A 20,411-nucleotide genomic window follows, 5' to 3' on the forward strand; every position below is an offset into this window, starting at 1 on the left:
TTTTTATTAATATTTCTAGTTTCAGGTTCAAAGAGGTTCATATTTCAAAGCGACACAGTGCACCTTCAGCACAGGAAGTTGATAACGCATGTTGAACTGGGGGACGCGGTCGTAGCATACTGTATATAGTGGCACATAAGCCTTCCCTGTCCACCGAGTATTTAAACCCTGTGGCTTTTCTCAGGTGAGCCTCGGCCAATGGGGAGGTGGCATACCGCAGGCAGGCAGGTTGTACTGAAATGCAGAAAAACCTGTAAGGGCAGGGTGGGAGAGAGAGGGAGGAGGGTGGGTAGAGTCCGCTGACATAGAGACACACACCCACATTAACACACACACCCAACCAGCAACCACCCACATCAACAAAAGGAATAGTTCCTCAGGACAAATAGCAGCAGCAGACGCAAGCCGTTTGTCCGCCGGTGAAGCAACCTCCTCCGAAGTTCCTTAAATGAGTCCCTTGCCGGTGAGCAGTCGGACCGGGACGAGATGGGGACCCACACGGACAACGGGGACCAGTACATGCTGAATGGGTAAGACATCTGTCCTTATATAGACCAAAGCCTAAGGTGGTATTTTAGAAAGCTTAAAGAGTAAATATTACAGTAGTTTAGTGTTTCACAACCAAGTGTGTGTCACGTCTTCAGTAGCAAGAGTAGAGTTGGGTTTCCTGAAGTGAAAAGGGAAGTGGCGGCTGCATATCTGAGCTCCTTTCTGCTCTAAAAGATGGCTCACATGCCAATGACTGAGGAGGATACTGAAGCGGAGATGCTCCTGTACTAATGGCTGCTGTTGGGTTGACATGTCACGTGGCTGTGGTGTATCAGGGTCTGCTGAGTGAAGTGAGGTGAAGAAGGAGCGATTTCATCCAATCAGGAAGTTTGCACTGCTGACTTCCTCCATGATGCGCCCCATCATCACACTGTTGGACTGTACTCTCGGCAAGTCGGCCAACGGGTGGTTTTATGAAAACATGAGGTTGCTTTTTGTCGTTGGTGTTTTTGGAAGGGAGGGAGGAGGAGGGGGGGGGATATCTACAGAATGTTCCACACTTGAGATGTAATATTTCATGGCTCTGATGTTGTTAGATTGGAATCAGAAAGATTTCATTGCATCCCGATACAATGAATGCACCAGAATGTGTCTTGGTGAATATAGTAAGGAGATGTACATCAATGAAGGTTAGCAATATCACAGACACATGTTGTACAAACAATGACTGAATTACCTCTCGTACACGCACAGGGACAGCACCACAGACTATAGACAGTAAAGTATTTGTATCATGTTGTACCATCATGTACATCATCCATACTACACTCTGTTTACAGCTTGTAGTGAGTCCAGTGCCGCCAGGTCGTTCTACAGAATACATCATGTACCGCCAGCTGTTGTTGTATAGAGCAATATAGAGCATTATAGAGCAGTATAGAGCATCATGGAGCACTGACCAAATTCCTTAGTTGAAAGTGACAAATTGCATTTGACCTACATGTCGTTAGAACAGGGTGGGTTAGAAAGGTTACCTTTTCACTTTAGTAAAACTAGAACAGTGACATGGTGTTGGTGTACGTGGTCGTCATAGAAACCACAGTCGGCAGTCAATTGTTTCTTTGGTTAATCAGACGGAGGGAGTGTTGTGATAAGGAACGTTCTTAAAACCAGGAAGTCCCAATAAGGTCATTCATCAAGATCTACTTAAAGAGAACACAACCCAAATGAGCAATTCCAATGTGTTATTTCCATGACCTCGGGAAGTTCAATCAATATCTCTCTCCAAAAGCCAGAAACCAGAGGGGTATGACTCAAACTTGTGACATCGTGTATAAAGTCTGGAGCTGCTCCATTGAAAATTAATGGGAGAAAATGAATTGTGGAACTACAGAATGTTTGATTATTTTTTATACCCAAATGAGTTTCATTCTATAGTACTGTCGGTAGTTCTGAAACGGAACATGTACTTGTATTCTCAGAACGTTCTCCTGGGTTCTTCACTTCTAACATCTCTCCAAATCCATTGTCTCTGGAGAAGCTCCAGACTTCATACTTCATGACATCACAGATTTGAGATTCATCACTCTGGTTTTCAGATTTGAGAGCGTTATTTGGAGTAACACGTAGGAATTCTTAAATTGGGTGCAGTTCCCCTTTAAGAATGTTTAAAAAGATGAATATGTCATATGATATATAATAATAATATATATAATTATATAATGAGTTACGAATAGAAGAAGAAGCATTTCGATGATAACCCTTCCTCACAATAAGTTCAAGTCAGATTATGTAACGTCTTTGAGTTGTCCTGGATCCAGGGACGTCTGGTATGTTACCACGGTCACATGACAGAGTCCTTTGTGATCTGAAGAATGTCCTTGGTGGAGTCATACCTGCACCTGGGGAGACGCTGTAATCTCACCTTGACACATGTGGTGACGTGGGCTAAGGAGTGAGATTCCATCTATCCATCCATCCATCCATCCATCCATCCATCCATCCATTCATTCATTCATTCATTCATTCATTCATTCATTCATTCATTCATTCATTCATTCATTCATTCATCCATCCATTCATTCATTCATTCATCCATCCATTCATTCATCCATCTGCCATCTGGGCATAATTAAAGTAATTATGCCAATACTCTCATACATATCCCAAAACCATAAACTGTCTTGTACACATTCATTTGGTTTTGAGAGTTATTAGCTGTGTCTCAATTCAGGGGCTGCATCCTTTGAAGGACGCAGTATACAAAGACGTGTCCTTCACAGACTGCGAAGGCCGAGCTGAACATTGTTAATGAAAATTTTAGGTTTTAAGGCGCATAGTTAAATCTTTTTTACATTCATATCGTTAGCTATTGGAGTGAGTTGAAACTCAATTCTTACATTTAAAAGTGTCAACGCCGGCCACTGTTAGAGTTGGAGAACATTTCCAAACAGGCGCTATTTGTTTAAACTGACCACATATTTGGAATCTAAATGGTTACTTTCTATGTAAAACTATTCAAACGTAATAACGTGACATAATAATTGTCATAGATCATACATTACAACAGCTGTCAGCCTTCCGCCATTGCTACCAGTTGGTGTGAAATGCATTCTGGGATACTTGGCTGTCCTGAAGGATCCATCTGTTGGATCCTCCAAACTCAGAAGAAGAAGAAGCTGCATTTGCCTTTGAAACGGGACAGTCTTGGTCGCACCGCTGTGACGCATGCGGTCTTGTGATGTGATGTCACCATGATGTCCCATATTCCAAGGAAACTATAAAAGAAGGAAGGGTCATCACATCAGAATACCAGCGTTCTATACCAAGGAAGCTATAAAAGAAGGAATGGTCATCATGTCAGAATACCAGTGTTCTATGCTCTGCTTGGTGCCAGACTTTGGTGCCAGTTATATAAAAAATATACAAGCTATCTGAGGAAATATACATCAAACATTAGCTAATTAACAATGCAGCAAATTGCTGATGATTCTCCGAGGTAATAACCTGTCCGAGGTAACAGCCATCTCCTGTCATAAACGAGGAGATCCCAGCTGATCCCATTCAACTCAATGTTGGCCGAACTGAAAGTTTCCACACTTGGCACCAATGTGCGTTCATGCACCACACAGTGACGTGATGACCCTTCCTTCTTTTATAGTGTCCTTGACATATTCCAGGAAGTACTAAATACAACACAGTGAAAGGATGAAAATTAAAACAAAATATCACAGATTCTCAAACCAATGGGTTTGTACATAGTGAGATTAGGGGCATAATAAATCCTTTAACGAGCATCACGGCTGATCACAGAATCTCCCTAAATCCATGTTCTTGTTGGAGCACGTGGTCAACTTGGCATCTCTTGACACGTCACCTAAAAGACATCTCATGAATGAGGGGACTTTTCTCGAGCATCCATGTCTCAGTGACACCTGACTCCTGGTCCCTCTCCCTCCCCAGCCTCCTATAGGTCTATAGACGACAAAAGGCTGCCCCAAAACAGGCCGCTGCCATTGGCGGCTTGGGTTACATGAAGGAGGAAGACAATGGTTGGATAGAGTATACACCCTAGTCATGCTTCAGCAAGCATGCTTCAACAATAGGAAAGGCAATGTAACGCCCACCCGCCTACCTTTTTAACTGATCTCAGATCTGCCTTTTCTCTGCTCCTCCATAGGCTACCGCCTGATTCCAACACGGAAAACATGACTAGGCATGTTTTATGCAACTGTTGATCCACTTTGTGTCATTTCACACAATAGTTATATGAGGAATAAACTCAAATTACTATATACATTTACATTTACGTTTTGTTATTTAGCTGCTGCTTTTATCCAAAGAGACTTACAAGTTCTGTATGACAAGTTAGCAGGAAGGGTACAACTCTTACAGCTGAGTAACAATGTTCATCAAACAGTGTTGAAACTTGGGTGCTGCAGTGTTGAGTGCATAGTAGTAGAGACATATTAGTATAGTAGGAAGAGTGCATGATAGTAGAAGACAGTAAGAAGGTTAGTAGTTTTTCTTTTCTTCTTTAATTTCAGATATTGATTGAAGAAGTGTGTTTTTAGTCGACAGCGAAAGATTGGTCGTGTTTCGGCTGTCATAACTGTGGTGGGTAGTTCGTTCCACCATTGTGGAGCAAGGACCGAGAATAGGCGGCTTCTCTTTGATTTGACTCTATATGGAGTGATGTGCCTATTTGACCGTCATATTATTGCCTGGCCCTCATGGTATGGTCAGCTTGGTATTGGCATACATCATACAAAATGCTGACCAATATGCTCAAACCCAGCCAAGAAATTGAGGTCTGGAAGAAGTACATACATCTGAAGAAGGCCATGTAGGCCGAAACATGTCGGTTTTTTAAAAAGATTTTTCTAAATAATGTAAGCCAATAATTAAAGGCTTTTTAAAAGATTGTAGAGCTGCCTTGGATCTCAACCTTTCTTTTATAAGTACATACATTTCTTTGAAATGTATAGGAATGCTGATATCGGCAACGCTTCCATCCTCCTCATAATACTTTAGTAATTGATTCATCCATCAATAATTTGATTGATTAATTGATGCATGTAAATGATTATTTTTCATCCTAAAAAAACGATTGATTGATTGACAATTGATTTTACTTGCGTTTTATTTTTCCCAAGAATCCACACTGACGGAAATAGAGCTAACACACTTTAACAGAATCCATACTGGAATAGAGCTAAAGCTGAACTGAAATAGAGCTAACGCACTTTAACAGAATCCATACTGGAATAGAGCTAACGCACTTTAACAGAATCCATACTGGAATAGAGCTAAAGCACTTTAACATAATCAATATTTATTTGTAATCAATGTATTCAATTCAGTTGATTAATCATTGCACCCCTATTATATATGTGAGGGAGGACATGAGAGAAGGAAAGACATTCAAATGAGGTGGTATCAAGTCAAGGTCGAGCTTTATTTAAGGCTACATAGTCCCAGGGCTACATGAATGTTAGGTTCTAGTGGTACTCAGGGGTAGACTACTAGTGGAACTCCAGACAGGTGGTGAGGTGGCCCATTGTGTGCAGATAAAGTGTATTAAAGTGGCAATTCACAAAAAAAGAAAAATGCTGATTTATTTTGCACATAATCTTATCTCACACACACATCCAAAAACTCTAAACAGTTTTGCATACATTCATTTAGTTTGACAGTTCTTGAGAGTAAATTAGTTTGAATGTGGCCACCATGATGCCATCGCCATCGGGGACATTGAATCCTTGAGTTGTGTTAATTTCAGCTCAATGAAATTATAAGGTAGACAGATAAGACAAGTTATTGCTATTACGTATTAGTAAATCAAAGGTATTTACAAAATAAATCAGCATTGTTTTTTGTGAAGTGCCCCTTTAATAGTAGGTCAAATAACCTTTAATCTTTTTGATGAAAGAAACAGACTTTTAAATTGTGTCTCTTAAGTTAGCATCATGTGAGAAGATGCTTTGTGTAGACGGTATCAACTTCAAACAAGGAAAACACAGGCTAATGGGATTTCATATCAAATGTAACGTTATATTAGTAGGCTACTGTATGGCCCACTCTTTTCTAAACGGTAGCTATCCTATTTAAATTAAGTAACGTTGAAAACGAAACCAAACTAGATTTTCGGGTATTCTCCTGCCACATGTGGATCACAGCTGTGGATGTCCGTTTATCAAGTTTAACTACCGATAACAAATCCTCCTACACGCCTAGAAGGAAAATATGGCGATTTGCGTTTCATAACCAGTTTGACAGGTAATACAACCATTGTACACTACTCCTGTTAGTGTCATCATCTTTCTGGATGTAATGTAAACTAAACACGATGTGGAAGGGTTTCTTCTCTCGCAAGCGCAATGTGTCCCTGCGTCGTTTGGTAACTTGGAAACTTTAGCATAATGTAAACCGGAATAACAGCCTATATAGGCTACTGTCCACATTTCATTTGTGGCCACATATTGCAGAGCAAACAGAATATCTAGCAATTAAAAATCTGTTAATTTAAATGGAACATTAGAGGGAGAATGTGTGTGTGCGTGCTCCCCTCCTATCCTCTGTCAAAATATGGGGATCATCCCTATGTTCCCCGGGTCCTATGTTGATTGATTAATTGATTGAACATTTTATAAATTTTTATTATTTTATTAATTATTAATGTCCGCCTTGTTTTGAACTGGTTAAGCTTAGGCCCTCTTTCGAAGTTGGTTACGGTTAGAGTTTGGAATCAGGGCTGGTGGTCTAAAATGTTCAATCAATCAATCAATCAGGGAACATAGGACCCGGGGAACATAGACATGCTCCCAAAATATGCATACATGTGCAACTTCAGTCAGACTATGAATATCTACTATATTTGAGCAAATCTGCTAATTATCAAAAACGATTATTTACCTACTCTTGATATATATAATAACATTTCATTGAATAACAACAGTAAGTGTGGAGAACACTTGTATAAACACTTGTAGAATTCTATTCTCAGGCCGTCATCCCCTGGAGTTTTTCCCAAGACTATCTGATGATTGCAATCTCAGTCATGGGAGGCTGAAGTCTTCAAAGAAGATGTCAAATTCAGCTTCATTTGCATTATTTGCTGTACCATATAGTTAGAAATAATGCTTTTTAAAAGATTGTTTAATTATAGCTGCATCACATTGTAAGATACTGTTCTCATCTTGCTGGAATTGCCTATTTTCTATGTTCTTTCAAGTCAAGTCAAGAGTTTTATTTGTCACGGCATACAAGCAGTGTTGCGTTGCTCATATCAACACTGGTTGCACGCACGCTAATGACGCCAAGTGCACGCGTGCTCCCGCGCATGCGCATAAATGTTCCCTCTCATAAGGACAGACTGAAGACAGAGCCTAATTGCCTCTAAGAATGGAATGTAACACGTGACCTGACGACCGGCGCTATTGATATGCAAAGTAGCCAGGTGGGTACTGCGAGTGCAGCGCATTCCTGTGTGCACGCGCTTCTGCTCACACCCCCGTCCCATGAGCAACGCATCACTGCATACAAGCATACAGTAAAAATGCGGGTGGTCATGCCCGCAGCGATTGTGCAATAATACAAGTAATAAGAATAAGACATAACAGGTATAATGTACATAACGTTTACAAAAAGCATGGTAAAAGACATGCTAAGGTCCTGCGATAGTGCAATACAGTGTTAGCTACGGATGACGCACTGGGTCTTATGTACACTACTATACAATACTATACTATACAATATACAGTTATATTATATCTTTATGCTATCTTGCTATATCCATCTATTTACTATACAAGAACCACTCCCGTTCTTTTTTTCTCTTTTTTTTTTTAAAGTGACATTTTCATTGTGTAAAGTGACCGTTGAGTGTGAGCGTGTGCAGCATGTGTGTGTGTGTGTGTTCGTGCTAAAGTGACTGTTAGTGTGTGAGCGTATACAGTATGTGTGTTGTGTGTGTGCTCATGTGTGCTTGTGTGTGGAGAGTTCAGTGTTCAAGACTGATGGCCTGGGGGAAGAAGCTGAGCCGAAGTCTCTCTGAACGCAGCAGCTTGAACAGGCTGTTATTGGGGTGGTGAGGGTCTTTCATTATTCTGCAGGCTCTGGATTTGCACCTCTTGTTATATAAGACCTGCAGGGGTGGTAGTACAATACCCGTAGTACGCTCAGCTGAGCGCACCACTCTCTGTAGGGCCTTCTTGTCCTGTGCCTTGCTGTTTCCATACCAGGCAGTGATGTTTCCAGTCAAGATGCTCTCTACAGCTCCGGAGTAGAAGGACTGGAGTATCTTCCCCGATACTCTGAACTTCCTTAACTGTCTCAGGTGGTAGAGGCGCTGCTTTGCCTTTTTTACGACTGAGTCTATGCGTGTTGTCCATGTCAGGTCCTCTGAGATGTGGACCCCCAGGTACTTAAAGCTGCTCACCCTGTCCACGGTAGCCCCGGTTATCCACAGTGGTGTGTGTGTCCCCTGCTGTGTTCTCCTAAAATCCACGATCAGCTCCTTGGTTTTACCAATGTTCAGGAGCAGGCTGTTGTCCTGACACCAGCGTACCAGTACATCAACCTCCTCCCGGTAGGCCTTCTCGTCATTGTCAGAGATCAGTTCCACCACCACTGTGTCGTCCGCAAACTTCACTATGGAGTTGGAGCTGAACCTGGCCACACAGTCATGTGTGTAGAGTGAATACAGCAGGGGGCTCAGAACACAGCCCTGGGGGGACCCGATACTCAGGGTGATGGTGTTGGAGGTCTGACCCCCCACCCTGACCGCCTGAGGCCTTTCACTCAGAAAGTCCAGTATCCAGGCGCTCAGAGCGGAGCTCAGACCCAGCTCAATCAGCTTGTCCACCAGTCAGGTGGGGACTATGGTGTTGAACTTTTGGCTGTCTAGGTGAGAGAGGGTGTTGTGTAGTACCTGAGAGACTGCATCGTCAGTGGACCTGTTTGACCTGTATGCAAATTGCAAAGGGTCCATATCACTGGGGAGGGAGGCACAAATGTAATCCTTAACCAGCCTCTCAAAACATTTCATGACCACAGAGGTGAGTGCCACCGGTCTGTAGTCATTAAGACCTGCTGGAGAGGATTTTTTGGTACCGGGATTATAGTGGACACCTTGAATCAGGCAGGGACCACGGACTCAGCCAGGGATAGATTGAATATGGTGGTGAACACTGGGGCTAGCTGGTTAGCACAGGACTTAAGTATCCGTCCTGTTATCCCATCTGGGCCAGCTGCCTTTCTGGTGTTCACCCGCATAAATGCTCTTCTCACACTGAGTTCCGTCAATGAGAGAGTGCCCCCCCCCCACCCCCCCGTGCGGATGCCCCCCCCCCCCCTCCACGACGGCCGGTGCGTCAGTGACGTCGTTAGCCGGTGAGCTAGCGTCGCCACTGTTTGCACCGAATCGTGCGTAAAAGGAGTTTAGTTGATCCGAGAGAGAGGCGTCGGCACTCCCGATTGAGGGGGCACCTCTTGTGTCGTTCTGGGCCATTTGTGCCTCCCTCTTGTCAAGATGCCAAGCTGGGAAAAAAAGCTGATAATTCGCAATGAAATGCCCAGTGGTGCGAGCATTCAGGGCCACTCCGATAGTATTGTCAACCCACGGTTTCTGGTTCGGGAAGACCTGAACCATCTTCGTTGGTACAATGCTATCTGCTAGTGTTGTTATGAAACTCACGACAACATCAGCAAACTCACTGACGTCACTGGAGCTCGACTGCGTCACGACAGCGTCACGTGATCTCTGCCCGTAGGCGGGGATAAGCAAGATGGCGTCGTGATCCGATGTGCTTGTTGATCCAGCTAATGGAGGGGCTGGCCTGGTACTGCCTTGTAACCGGTTCTAAACGGGGTGTAACAATGATCAAGCGTATTTCCTCCCCTGGTGGTGCAAGCGATGTGCTGGAAGAAGTTTGGCATCACTTTCTTCAGATTCGCCTGGTAGAAATAGCTGGCTATGATCATGGCTGCGTCTGGGTGCTTGATCTGTTGCTTGTTTAAATGTCCCTGTAGATCCGCCAGGGCCCTGGCGGTATCTGCTTGTGGTGCAATGTACACCGCCGTCATGATTATGGTGGTGAATTCTCGGGGGAGGTAAAACAGGTGACATTGTATGGACAGATGTTCCAGGTCTGGCGAGCATGAACAGGAAAGTATCTTTACCTCCTTGGGACCCAGTTGTTGTTGGTCAGGAGACAGACCCCCCCGCCAATGCTCTTACCGGACTCTTCTGTACGGTCCGCTCGGAAGACGGGAGAAGGAATCCGACGGAGAGATGATGTGATCCGGAGTAGTTGCTCTTAGCCATGTCTCCGTGAAACACATAATGTTGCAATCCCTCACGTCCCGTTCGAAGCGGACCCTCGCTCGGAGATCGTCCATCTTATTCAGCAGAATTGAGGGGATCGCCGGCCGGTAAGGAGAACTTTTCAGTCTCTTCCTAATTCCACTTCTGCGTCCTCTATGTTTCCGTTTGATCACACCGCCATTGTCTCTGTTGTTGTTGTCGTCGCGTCAAATCTCCGGTGGCCAGTTTGGGCAAAAAGTGTTGTTAAACCCATCTTTCAGGCTGGAGTTTAAGTCCATCAGTGACTGGCGATCATATTTCGTCCATGCCAGCGTTGTTGTATAAAAAAAGTACAAAAAATAAACACTAACAAAAAGTATGCACAATCGTCACAGAGCTAACCATTGATTGATTGATTGATTGAAAACTTTATTAACAGATTGCAGAATGGGTACAGTACAGCTCAATACATACAATTGTTAAGGGGATGCAGACCAGAGAAAGACTTTCGTCTTGTTTACATCAGGGTCCCCCATTTTCAATTCATCATAACGGTGACTAGCCTTGACCGCGCCATCATCATAATCGTTCTTTAGTCTATAACAGGGGTCGGCAACCCTAGGCACGCGTGCCTGCATAGGCACGCGGGGGCATTTGCATAGGCACAGGGGGCAGCAGTTTTTTTTTTTTTTTTTTTTTTTGAAATATTATAGTGAAATATTTTGCACTGTTGTCGCATTTATCTTGTTGAAATCCTCCCACAGGTTCTTTTTACTACCACATATTTAATTGAGACCCTTTTTTTGTTTATTATTTCAATTTAGCTGGAAATACATTGCTACATCATTCAGTAACATTTGCAGAGCCTTATAACAAAAACATTATTACGGTCACCATTGTGACCAGTGGGATTAATCAACAAATTGTATTATTTATTTTTCTATTTCATTGAACATTGCACATGTTAAAAGCAATTTTTTTACTCAAAATGTGAGTATTACCAAGTCAACTTGTGTTCTTAAAACAATTAAAATAAACATAGTTTTATTAGGTTGAAATAATGTGGTTGTGTACTTATTTTTCTGTTAACTTATTATGGATTGAAAACTGAAAACCTTAATGCACAGTAACTGAACTCAATATTTTTAAGTTCTGGTAACTTATTATTATATTTTTTTTTTACAGTGTAGTCTTGCGATCAATCAAAACTTATTTACACGATATACCTCACATTCACCCTCCATTCACATCCTGGTGTTCTCCATTAGGCCTGTAGGTGGAGCTATGACAGCACACATACAGTACACACACCAATGGTGTGTGATGTGTCCAAAAATGAATGGGCAAATGTGAGTGAAATGGTCGCACTGTATGCAGCTGTTTGTCTGCATTGCACCCCCCCCCCCCCAACTCAGATTTAGGGTTGATACAACCATCATAATAATATTGTTAATAATAACAATAACAATAATGATGTAATAATGTAAAAATTATCATTAAAAATACCTGATTATGAGAAAAAAATATTACGATGCATGGAATATTGTTGAGGCACACTAGTTACAACTATATTTCAAACAGGCACTCCATGTCAAAAAGGTTGCTGACCCCTGGTCTATAAGCTACAATAGCTTCAGTTTCAGTGAAGAAACAGTAGCCTACAGAATACAGAAAAACATAAATACATTCAACTTATTAAAGTACATTAATGTTGATGACATGACAACCAAGATGTTGGTGTAGCGTGTTGATACATGGTAAGACTCCTGTATCCAGACTGACAGTTTAAAAAGTATCGTTCTTCAATCCAATACAGTCCCAGAAATACTGTAGGTAGGGGGAATATTGTAGATGTGAAGGCCACGTTCAAAGAACACACTGGTGATTAGCTGCTGCAATACATGTATTTCCTGAATGCAACACACAAGACAAGTAAGCGGGTGGAGTTCAAACATGACCTACATAACACAGGTAGAAAGCAGTGTGATGTTAACACTTTGGTTGCCTAAGGTTAAATTAATGATATACCATAGATTGCCAGCGCTATTTGTCTATGGAGAAAGTCCCCTTCTTTGCAGGGCTATAACTTTTTTAATTCTATTGCTACATTGCCATTATTAGGGCCCATTCAAAGTCCTATATGTATTGTTCATTGTGTAGCAACGTTAACCTTTTTCATTCACATATTCATAGTAAAGTATGGTCTAATGTATAAGTATGTTTTCATCTCTTTCTGCAGCTTTCTCCAGAACGTGATATATAGCCCCAAATGCATTATATTGATGATGAAATACAGTTTGATGGCAATCAGCGCGATATAAAAAATTCCAACTAGACGTACTTCTAGAAGTTACTACACGTCATCTGATGTTGACCGGATGGGCGAGGGGGCGTTTATAATTCCGTGGGCAGCGTTATACCAATCATCTAATGTGGGTCAAATGTTGATAATATCAGTTATTATCGAAGACGGTAACGTTACACGCTGAAACTCACCCCAGTCTCCGCGCGCCGTTGGGCGATCATCGTCGAGTAGAAATTTTATCATTATGGGATATATTATTACCCGGTCCATCTCCAGCTTGTATAATGGTATATACGTCCAAATCATGTTGTTTATCGAGTTATTGGCAATCGATCGCTATGTAGTGTGACGAGCTAGAGTCACGGGACATGTACCGAGTGGCCGGAAGCAATACGGACGTCTAGCAAAACCTCTACTGCGCTTCCTGTTAAGCGGTTGCGCCGATCGGCCACCAGATGGCGCTCCTGAACCGCCAGAGAGCTCAGTGGGTCCTGCTGGTGGATCTCAGGCCAGCGGAGGGACATTATGAATCCGATCGCAGATTTTTGAAATATTGATATAAGGACGCTGTACAGCGTCCCCCGGCAACTTTAGCATGGCCAGCAAAGACGTGAGAAGACGTGTCCCGGCACCCAAAGTGTTAACAGGTAGAAAGCAGTGTGATGTTAACAGGTAGAAAGCAGTGTGATGTTAACAGGTAGAAAGCAGTGTGATGTTAACAGGTAGAAAGTAACAGGTAGAAAGCAGCGTGATGTTAACAGATCATTTCTAGCTTAATACCATGCCCTGGGCATTCAGTTCTCCTCTTGGGACATGTCATTAATTTGGTACTAAAGATATAACATAATGATGTTGTTTTTCTTTGCCCCTCCACCTAGGAGTCCTGAGGGGGTCCAGACCACGCCCTCCATCCAGGACATGGAGCTGAGAGAGGAGTGGCAGGACGACGACTTCCCCAGGTCAGGCCTCACCCTTCACCCTTCACCTTTCACCTTTCACCTTTACTGTGGCTTTAAAACTGTGTAGGACCCAGATAGGGCTGGGCGATTCTTGCTAAAATGTGAATCACGATTTTTCTCTCTAAGAATTGAGATCACGATTCTCTCACAAAAAAAAAAAAAAAAAAAAAATGTAATAATTTCTTAATTTTTTTTTTATAAAAGAAAAATTGTCATAATTTAGAAATGAGATTGCATAGGTCTACGAATCGAGATCGCGATCTGTGGATACCAAACAGAGAAGGTAAATATGACTTTAAACTGTGCACTGTGGCACAGTGGTTAGCACTGCTGCCTCACAGCAAGAAGGTCCTGGGTTCGAACCCCAGCAGGGGGCCTTTCTGTGTAGTTTGCATGTTCTCCCTGTGTTCGCATGGGTTTCCTCTGGGTACTCCAGTTTCCTCCCACACTATAAAGACATGCATGTTAGGCAGGGACTACAAATGGAAACTAGCTAATTAGCTCAAATCTGGAACATTTACATTGATGTGGAAACTGAAGATGTTCATTAAGGGGCCTTTCTCACTCACCTATTGGGATCGAATCAGCGCCCCCGGGGACGGGGGGGAGTGTTCTCATTCAGACGGACACACCCCTTTTGGGATCGAACCGGCGCTGATTCGTTTTACCCCCCGCTGAACCTGGGACGGTTGGAATAGGTGGTTTCGGATGCGGGCCAGTGGGAGCGGGGGGCGTGACACACACAACGTCGTTACTGTAATGCTTTTCATGCTTGCTTGAATTTTGGGCAGATAAAACCACACAGCAACAACTGGACAATACCCACAAAAACGATATTTATGGGCAATTTGAGAGTTCACAGCTCGGTGGATGAAAACATGAAGCCACGTTACAAACAGCACTTCCCTGGCTCGCATTAGGCCTGGCCATTTTGTTTGCCATGCTATGTCTATACATTGGTTTCTTGTTCAATGCATTTATTTCTATTAGACCAGTGGTGCCCAACCAGTCGGCCGTGGTCGACCAGTAGATCAATGACATGGAATATAATTGCCACGAGCGATGGGATAATGTGCTGAACAGGCTAAGCTAACTAGCGTTAGCCATTAGCTTAGCGTTTGCCACAATGCTATACTGTTATACTGGCATATTGCATTCACGTTAGCATGTAAGCTAACAAAATCAGCGCCGATGAGACTAAACTCAGCTTTTGGTGTTCAATTGTGTTGATGTTAGTTTTCTTTCATCAACAAATGAGAGGCAGAACACACAGTGAATGTATCCGTTTTGTTTATTGCACGTTCTTTGCTGAAAAATAAGTGCTACAGGCTATACTAGACTAGGCTAAGCTAACTAGCGTTAGCCGTTAGCTTAGCGTTAGCCCTGGGAAACACTCAAAAGCGAACTCTACAACACCATCCATTCGTGATAAAATGGGGTGGGTTATATTGACAAGGCTTGACAACAGAGGTTCAAATATAACTTCATATTTATTGGTTATTTGTTTCTTTTATATCAGCATCCAGTCTCCGTGTTAACACACTTCCTGTTTACATTTTCGAGCGTGACATCATCGCCTACGGCAAGCGTAAATGCTCAAAACGCAAACCGTAAACAGAACCCGGAGCGAACCAAGACTGAAGTGTGTACACAAACTAGAGGGGGGAGAGGGAGGGGGGAAGTTCGCACCCTACCCGGAATGAGCACGGTACGGAATGGAATGGAACCGAATTGGTGAGTGAGAAAGGCCCCTAACACTATCAGTGCCGGCCGTGTTTTCCTTTTTACCCCCTTGAATGCCATCATCCACTTCAATGTTAGCGTTAAAAACGCATAATCTATGTTTTAAATTATGGCTATGTGTCTAATCTGCCCGTCGCTTATCAATGACTTGTTTGCAGTCAACATTGTCAAAACGGATTGTTTTTTAATCGGTTCATATCCTTTTTATAGCATTTCGAAAAGCTATCGTTTTCTCGAAAGTTTTCGGAAAATATAAATATTCCCTCATAAACGGCATTTATTGGAATATTCTCGAATACAGTAGACACATTGTCATTTGTCGGCCTATTTATGAATCATTTTCAAATAAACGCTAGATTATCGATAGTATATGTGTACTTATGCACGCTATAGAAGCGAGCTGAGAAATCGATGACCTCATTTCCTCAAGATCACACACACACACACACACACACACATATACACATACGGGACACGCTGTTATCTCAGTGAATACAGCTCTGATTATCCTAAAACTGGTAACATAGCCTCCTTACTTTAGATCAGATGTTCTCCAAAAAGATTATTCCAATTCCTGATCGCCATTCCAAATATCGATCACGTTTATTGATTGATTATTGGCTGCTGTAAATATATATTCCACGCTGCTTTCCAACTCGCGATCACTTCCCTCATCATCAGATCCCTCGCCAGCATAATGGAGCCAGTTGGCTCCCCCCACACAGATCCACCACAGATCCACCAGTCTAATCGAATGGCCTGCAGTTACACAGGGATAGACGATAGGGGGCGGTATTTTCCCATCTGAGCTCCTAGAGCAGGGGTCGCCAATTAGGTTTTGCCGCGGGCCAGATTTTCCCCAAGCCGTTGCTTGGCGGGCCAGGATCAAAAACAATGGCTAATTTAATATACTGATATTGAAAAAAGACAAACGTTTTTCTCTGGTCTGCATCCCCCCAACAACCGTGTGCACTGCGCCGCACTGCACTGCACCCACTCTGCAATCCGCCAAACAAAGTTCTCACTCATCCATTCATTCATGAACAGCTCTCAGCTGTTGCAGATCAGCTTAACAATTGTGTGTATTGCGCCGTACTGTATTGTACCCATTCTGCAATCTGTTAAATACAGTTTTCATTCATTCATTCATGAACAGCAGATCAGCTGTTGCAGATCACCGCGGCGGGTGATGAACAGATCAGAAGACAGAATGCATGAAAACACGACTCACCATACCTTGTTTGTTGTTCAGTCCTCCAAAATCCCTGCTAATGTTTGAAACATGTCACATATCCACTCGCCGCCCTCCAATTCCAGATTGGCGTTGAATGCAGCTACTTTATCTGCCAACTTGAACACAGTTGTAATAACAACCATTTCCTCGTTGTTGTTGTCGCCACATATTATGCAGAGAGGACGTCGGCTCGGCACGCAAGAATCACCGACCTGTTGCAATAAACCCGTATTTTAAGTATGGCTCCTGTTTATTAAAAGAAGCGTTATATTTCCCTGTTGCATTTCCCTATCCAAAGATGTTTGTTTTGTTTTTTAACACATTTTGTTACTCGCTCCATCTCGAACGCGGAAGTGAAAGTTTGTTAGGGACTATTCCATTGGTTCTCCCAGTCCACGTGACCATTTCTAGCATTTCAATTGGCTATAGTGCTATTGATGACTACCGGTAGATAGATACAGCTTCACAATAAAAGACACCCTGGCGTCCCGAGTGAATATTTCCTGCGCGTAAAATAAATATCATATTCTCAAAATAATCTGACGGGCCAGAAATTATTGCTGGCGGGCCAATGTCGGCCCGCGGGCCGCCTATTGCCGATCCCTGTCCTAGAGGGTCTGCTGTACCAACGGGAGACTCGGTTGATGAAATATGAATTCAGATCGCTAATAAAAAAATCAAACGACAATTTGCGTCGGTGGCACTCAACGGGGGGCATGATAAGACAACAATACACGTCTGTGGCACTCAAAGTGTTAATGTGCACTGTCCCTGGGTAAAAAAATAAATAAACTCATTTAAACTTAAAACGTAAACTTAAACAGTAATCTAGAACTATTTTATTGCACTGTAAAAAACTGATTTTATGTCTATTCTATTCTACAATTGTATTGCAATGCACTATTGCACTATTTTACTCTGTCTATTTTATCTTACCATAAACAAGTTGGCCTGTTGGGATGTGAAAAACGACAGGTTATGTATATAACCTAGTTATATGAGTACTGGCTAAGCGTCCCGCTCTTAAGCCATACCGAGATATACCTCATCTCATGTACCTAGTGTACTCCATCAACGAATAAAACGAATACACCCATCACCTGCCAGGCCCCGCCCCTAGTGGCGTACTATATAGTACTAGGCGTGGTCACCACTCACTCTTCCTCGGAAAATCGTTTCCAAAGAAAAGTTTCCCCAAGGGAACTCAGGGCACGCTAAGAGCGGGACGCTTAGCCAGTACTCATATAACTAGGTTATATACATAACCTGTCGTTATATATTCGTACTGGCATCGCGTCCCGCTCTTAAGCCATACCGAGATATGGGGTAGAGCGGACGCGAGGCCCGACAAATGTATCCCCTGAGGACCCGTAAGCCCACATCAGGGGGGAGGGGAGTCCCGTCACCCCATCCTTCCTAATGAAGAGGGGGCGCAGTCAACTCCACCCGAGTGCGAACAAGAGGGAACTAGAACCTCTTGAACACACAGCACAGGCGGAACCACGTGTGACACAGCACATTGTGGCCCACACCCACACACCCCTGCTACCCCACCAAAGGACGGGAAGCAGGAGAGGCCACAGACTTCAGAACCGCCTGGGAGACAGAACCCCCGGTCATGTCCATGAGGTAAAACCTTACGAAGGGACCCGGGGAGGACCATGAAGCTGCAGCACAGATGTCCTCCACCGAGGCCCCACCCAGCAGAGCGGCAGAGGCTGCCCGGACCGGACATGACAGGTGAAGGCCCGCCTCCAACTCACTAGCGTGAGGAGGTGGATGAAACGCCTGAACCACAATATCCCTGGAGCGGAAAGAACTCCGGATATTTTTAGGCACGAAGGCAGGATTAGGCCGCAGAGTGGCACCGCAATCGGAACGAAAAGACGGGCACTCTGGTCTTACCGAGAGAGCACAAAGCTCACCCACGCGTTTAGCGGAGGTGACGGCCAGCAAGAACGCGGTCTTGAACGACAGCTGTTCCAACGGCGCTTGCTCAAGAGGCTCAAACGGGGCCAAGGACAACCGACCGAGGACCAATTGAAGATCCCAACTCGGAGCCAAAGAGCGTTTTACCGGCTTACCGCGTCGAGCGCCAAGCAGGAAACGCTTCACAAGAGGGTGGCTGAACAAAACATCACCCTCAAATCCCTCATGATAAGAGGATATAGCTGCTGCATATACCCTCACCGTCGAAGCCGACAGTCTATCAAGGAGAGACTGGAGGTAAACAAGGACAGCATCCAGGGGGCAGGACACCGGGTCCCTGCCCCCCGCCTTACACCACTCTTGGAACATACGCCATCTGCCCGCGTAAAGCATTCCGGATGGTATCAACCACAGAAGGGTCCATCCTCTCCAGACTTACCCTCTCACCAGCCAAACCATCAGACGTTGGCACAACACCGGGTGCTGAAACAGCGACCCGTGTGCTTGAGTGAGGGCCTTCGCCGACCAAGGAATATGCCATGGCGGAGCTACTAGTAGCTGGATCAGGACCGGGAACCACACTGCCGTGCCCCTGTCCGGCGCAACCAGGATCACTGTCCTGCGCTCCCTCCGTATCCGCTCCAACAGCTGACTCAACAGATGTATAGGGGGAAAGGCGGGATGATCTGCCCGACTGACCGAGAACCACAAGGGGCACTTGTGAGAGCGTCGGCTCGCAAACAGATCCACTGAAGCCTCCCCGAAGCGATCCGAGATCTGCCTGACTATATCTTGGCGCAGTTCCCACTCGCCGACATTAGGACCGCCCCGAGACATCATATCCGCGCCCACATTCTCCATGCCAGGGATGTGGAGCGCCCTCAGACTGCGCAGCCTGCGAGATGCCCATAGCCAGAGTTCGACCGCCGCCCGGTGCAGGCGGATGGATCGAGTTCCACCCTGCCTGTTGATATATGCCGCTGCCGTCATACTGTCCGTTCTGATCAGAACGTGCTCGCCTACCACTAGGTGGACGAACCGTCTGAGGACCAGGAGGACCGCCCTCAATTCCAACACATTGATGTGCAGGGTAGACCGGGCAGCATGGATCGTCCAGCTGCCCCCCACTGCGTCGGTCCGACACGTCCCTCCCCAACCCGTGAGGGAAGCGTCGGTGAAGACCGTGACGTGTGAGCGCCTGCTGCCCATGGGGACCCCATTGGTAAGGATACCAGGCCTCCTCCAATGGGCGAGATCCCCCCATATCGACAAAGGAACCGTCAACCGTTTCCATTTGTCCCTCACTATTCTATTCTCATACTGGAGAACCACCTCTGTATCCTCCTCATGAAGAGGAGGCCAAGAGGAACCACCGCCTGAGCAGATGCCATCATACCGAGCAGGCGCATCACTTGCAGCGCCGTGACCGTCTTTCCAAGACGGAAACCCCCGAGCGCGTGGAGGATAGACACCCTCCGTTGCTCCGAGAGGGTTACAATCATGGGCCTCGACCTCAACGTCAAGCCCAAGTACTCCACCTGTTGACTGGGAAGAGGCGTACTCTTCTTCCAGTTCACAGCAAAACCCAGCTTGGTGAGGAATTCCACCACCAGCCTGGTATGAGACCTGGCGACCTCCTCCGACCGGCTGAGGAGCAGAATGTCGTCGAGATAGAATAGAATCCGTATTCCCCGACGACGTAGAGGCTCCAGCGCAGTCTCTACGCACCTGGTGAATGTGCGGGGAGCCAGAGAATAGCCGAACGGCAACCTCTGGTATTCGTACGCTACGCCCTGAAACAGGAACCGTAGGAACTTCCTGTGAGGAGGGAAAATCGGGATGTGAAAATACGCATCCTTCAGGTCTATGGAGGTGAACCAGTCTCCCCCTCTGACAGCAAGCAGCAGGAGTTTAACGGTCAACATCCTGAATGGTCTCGCCACAATC

At 44.7% G+C, this 20,411-nt stretch overlaps 1 protein-coding gene across 2 annotated transcripts in view; it reads left to right on the forward strand.

The window, feature by feature from the left end:
* The first annotated feature begins 346 nt into the window (after nt 1–346).
* bnipl (BCL2 interacting protein like) overlaps nt 347–20,411 on the forward strand; it is a 68,188-nt gene continuing 48,123 nt past the window's right edge. For both annotated transcript variants that reach the window (XM_084336949.1, XM_084336950.1), the window contains exons 1-2: nt 347–530; nt 13,478–13,558. In XM_084336949.1, coding sequence (XP_084193075.1) covers nt 487–530; nt 13,478–13,558 — 125 coding nt within the window. In that variant the 5' untranslated portion in view covers nt 347–486. The remainder of the gene's footprint in view (nt 531–13,477; nt 13,559–20,411) is intronic.

The sequence above is a fragment of the Notolepis coatsorum genome (assembly GCF_963971535.1).
Source record: "Notolepis coatsorum genome assembly, chromosome: 19".
In the NCBI taxonomy this organism is placed as follows: Eukaryota; Metazoa; Chordata; class Actinopteri; order Aulopiformes; family Paralepididae; genus Notolepis; species Notolepis coatsorum.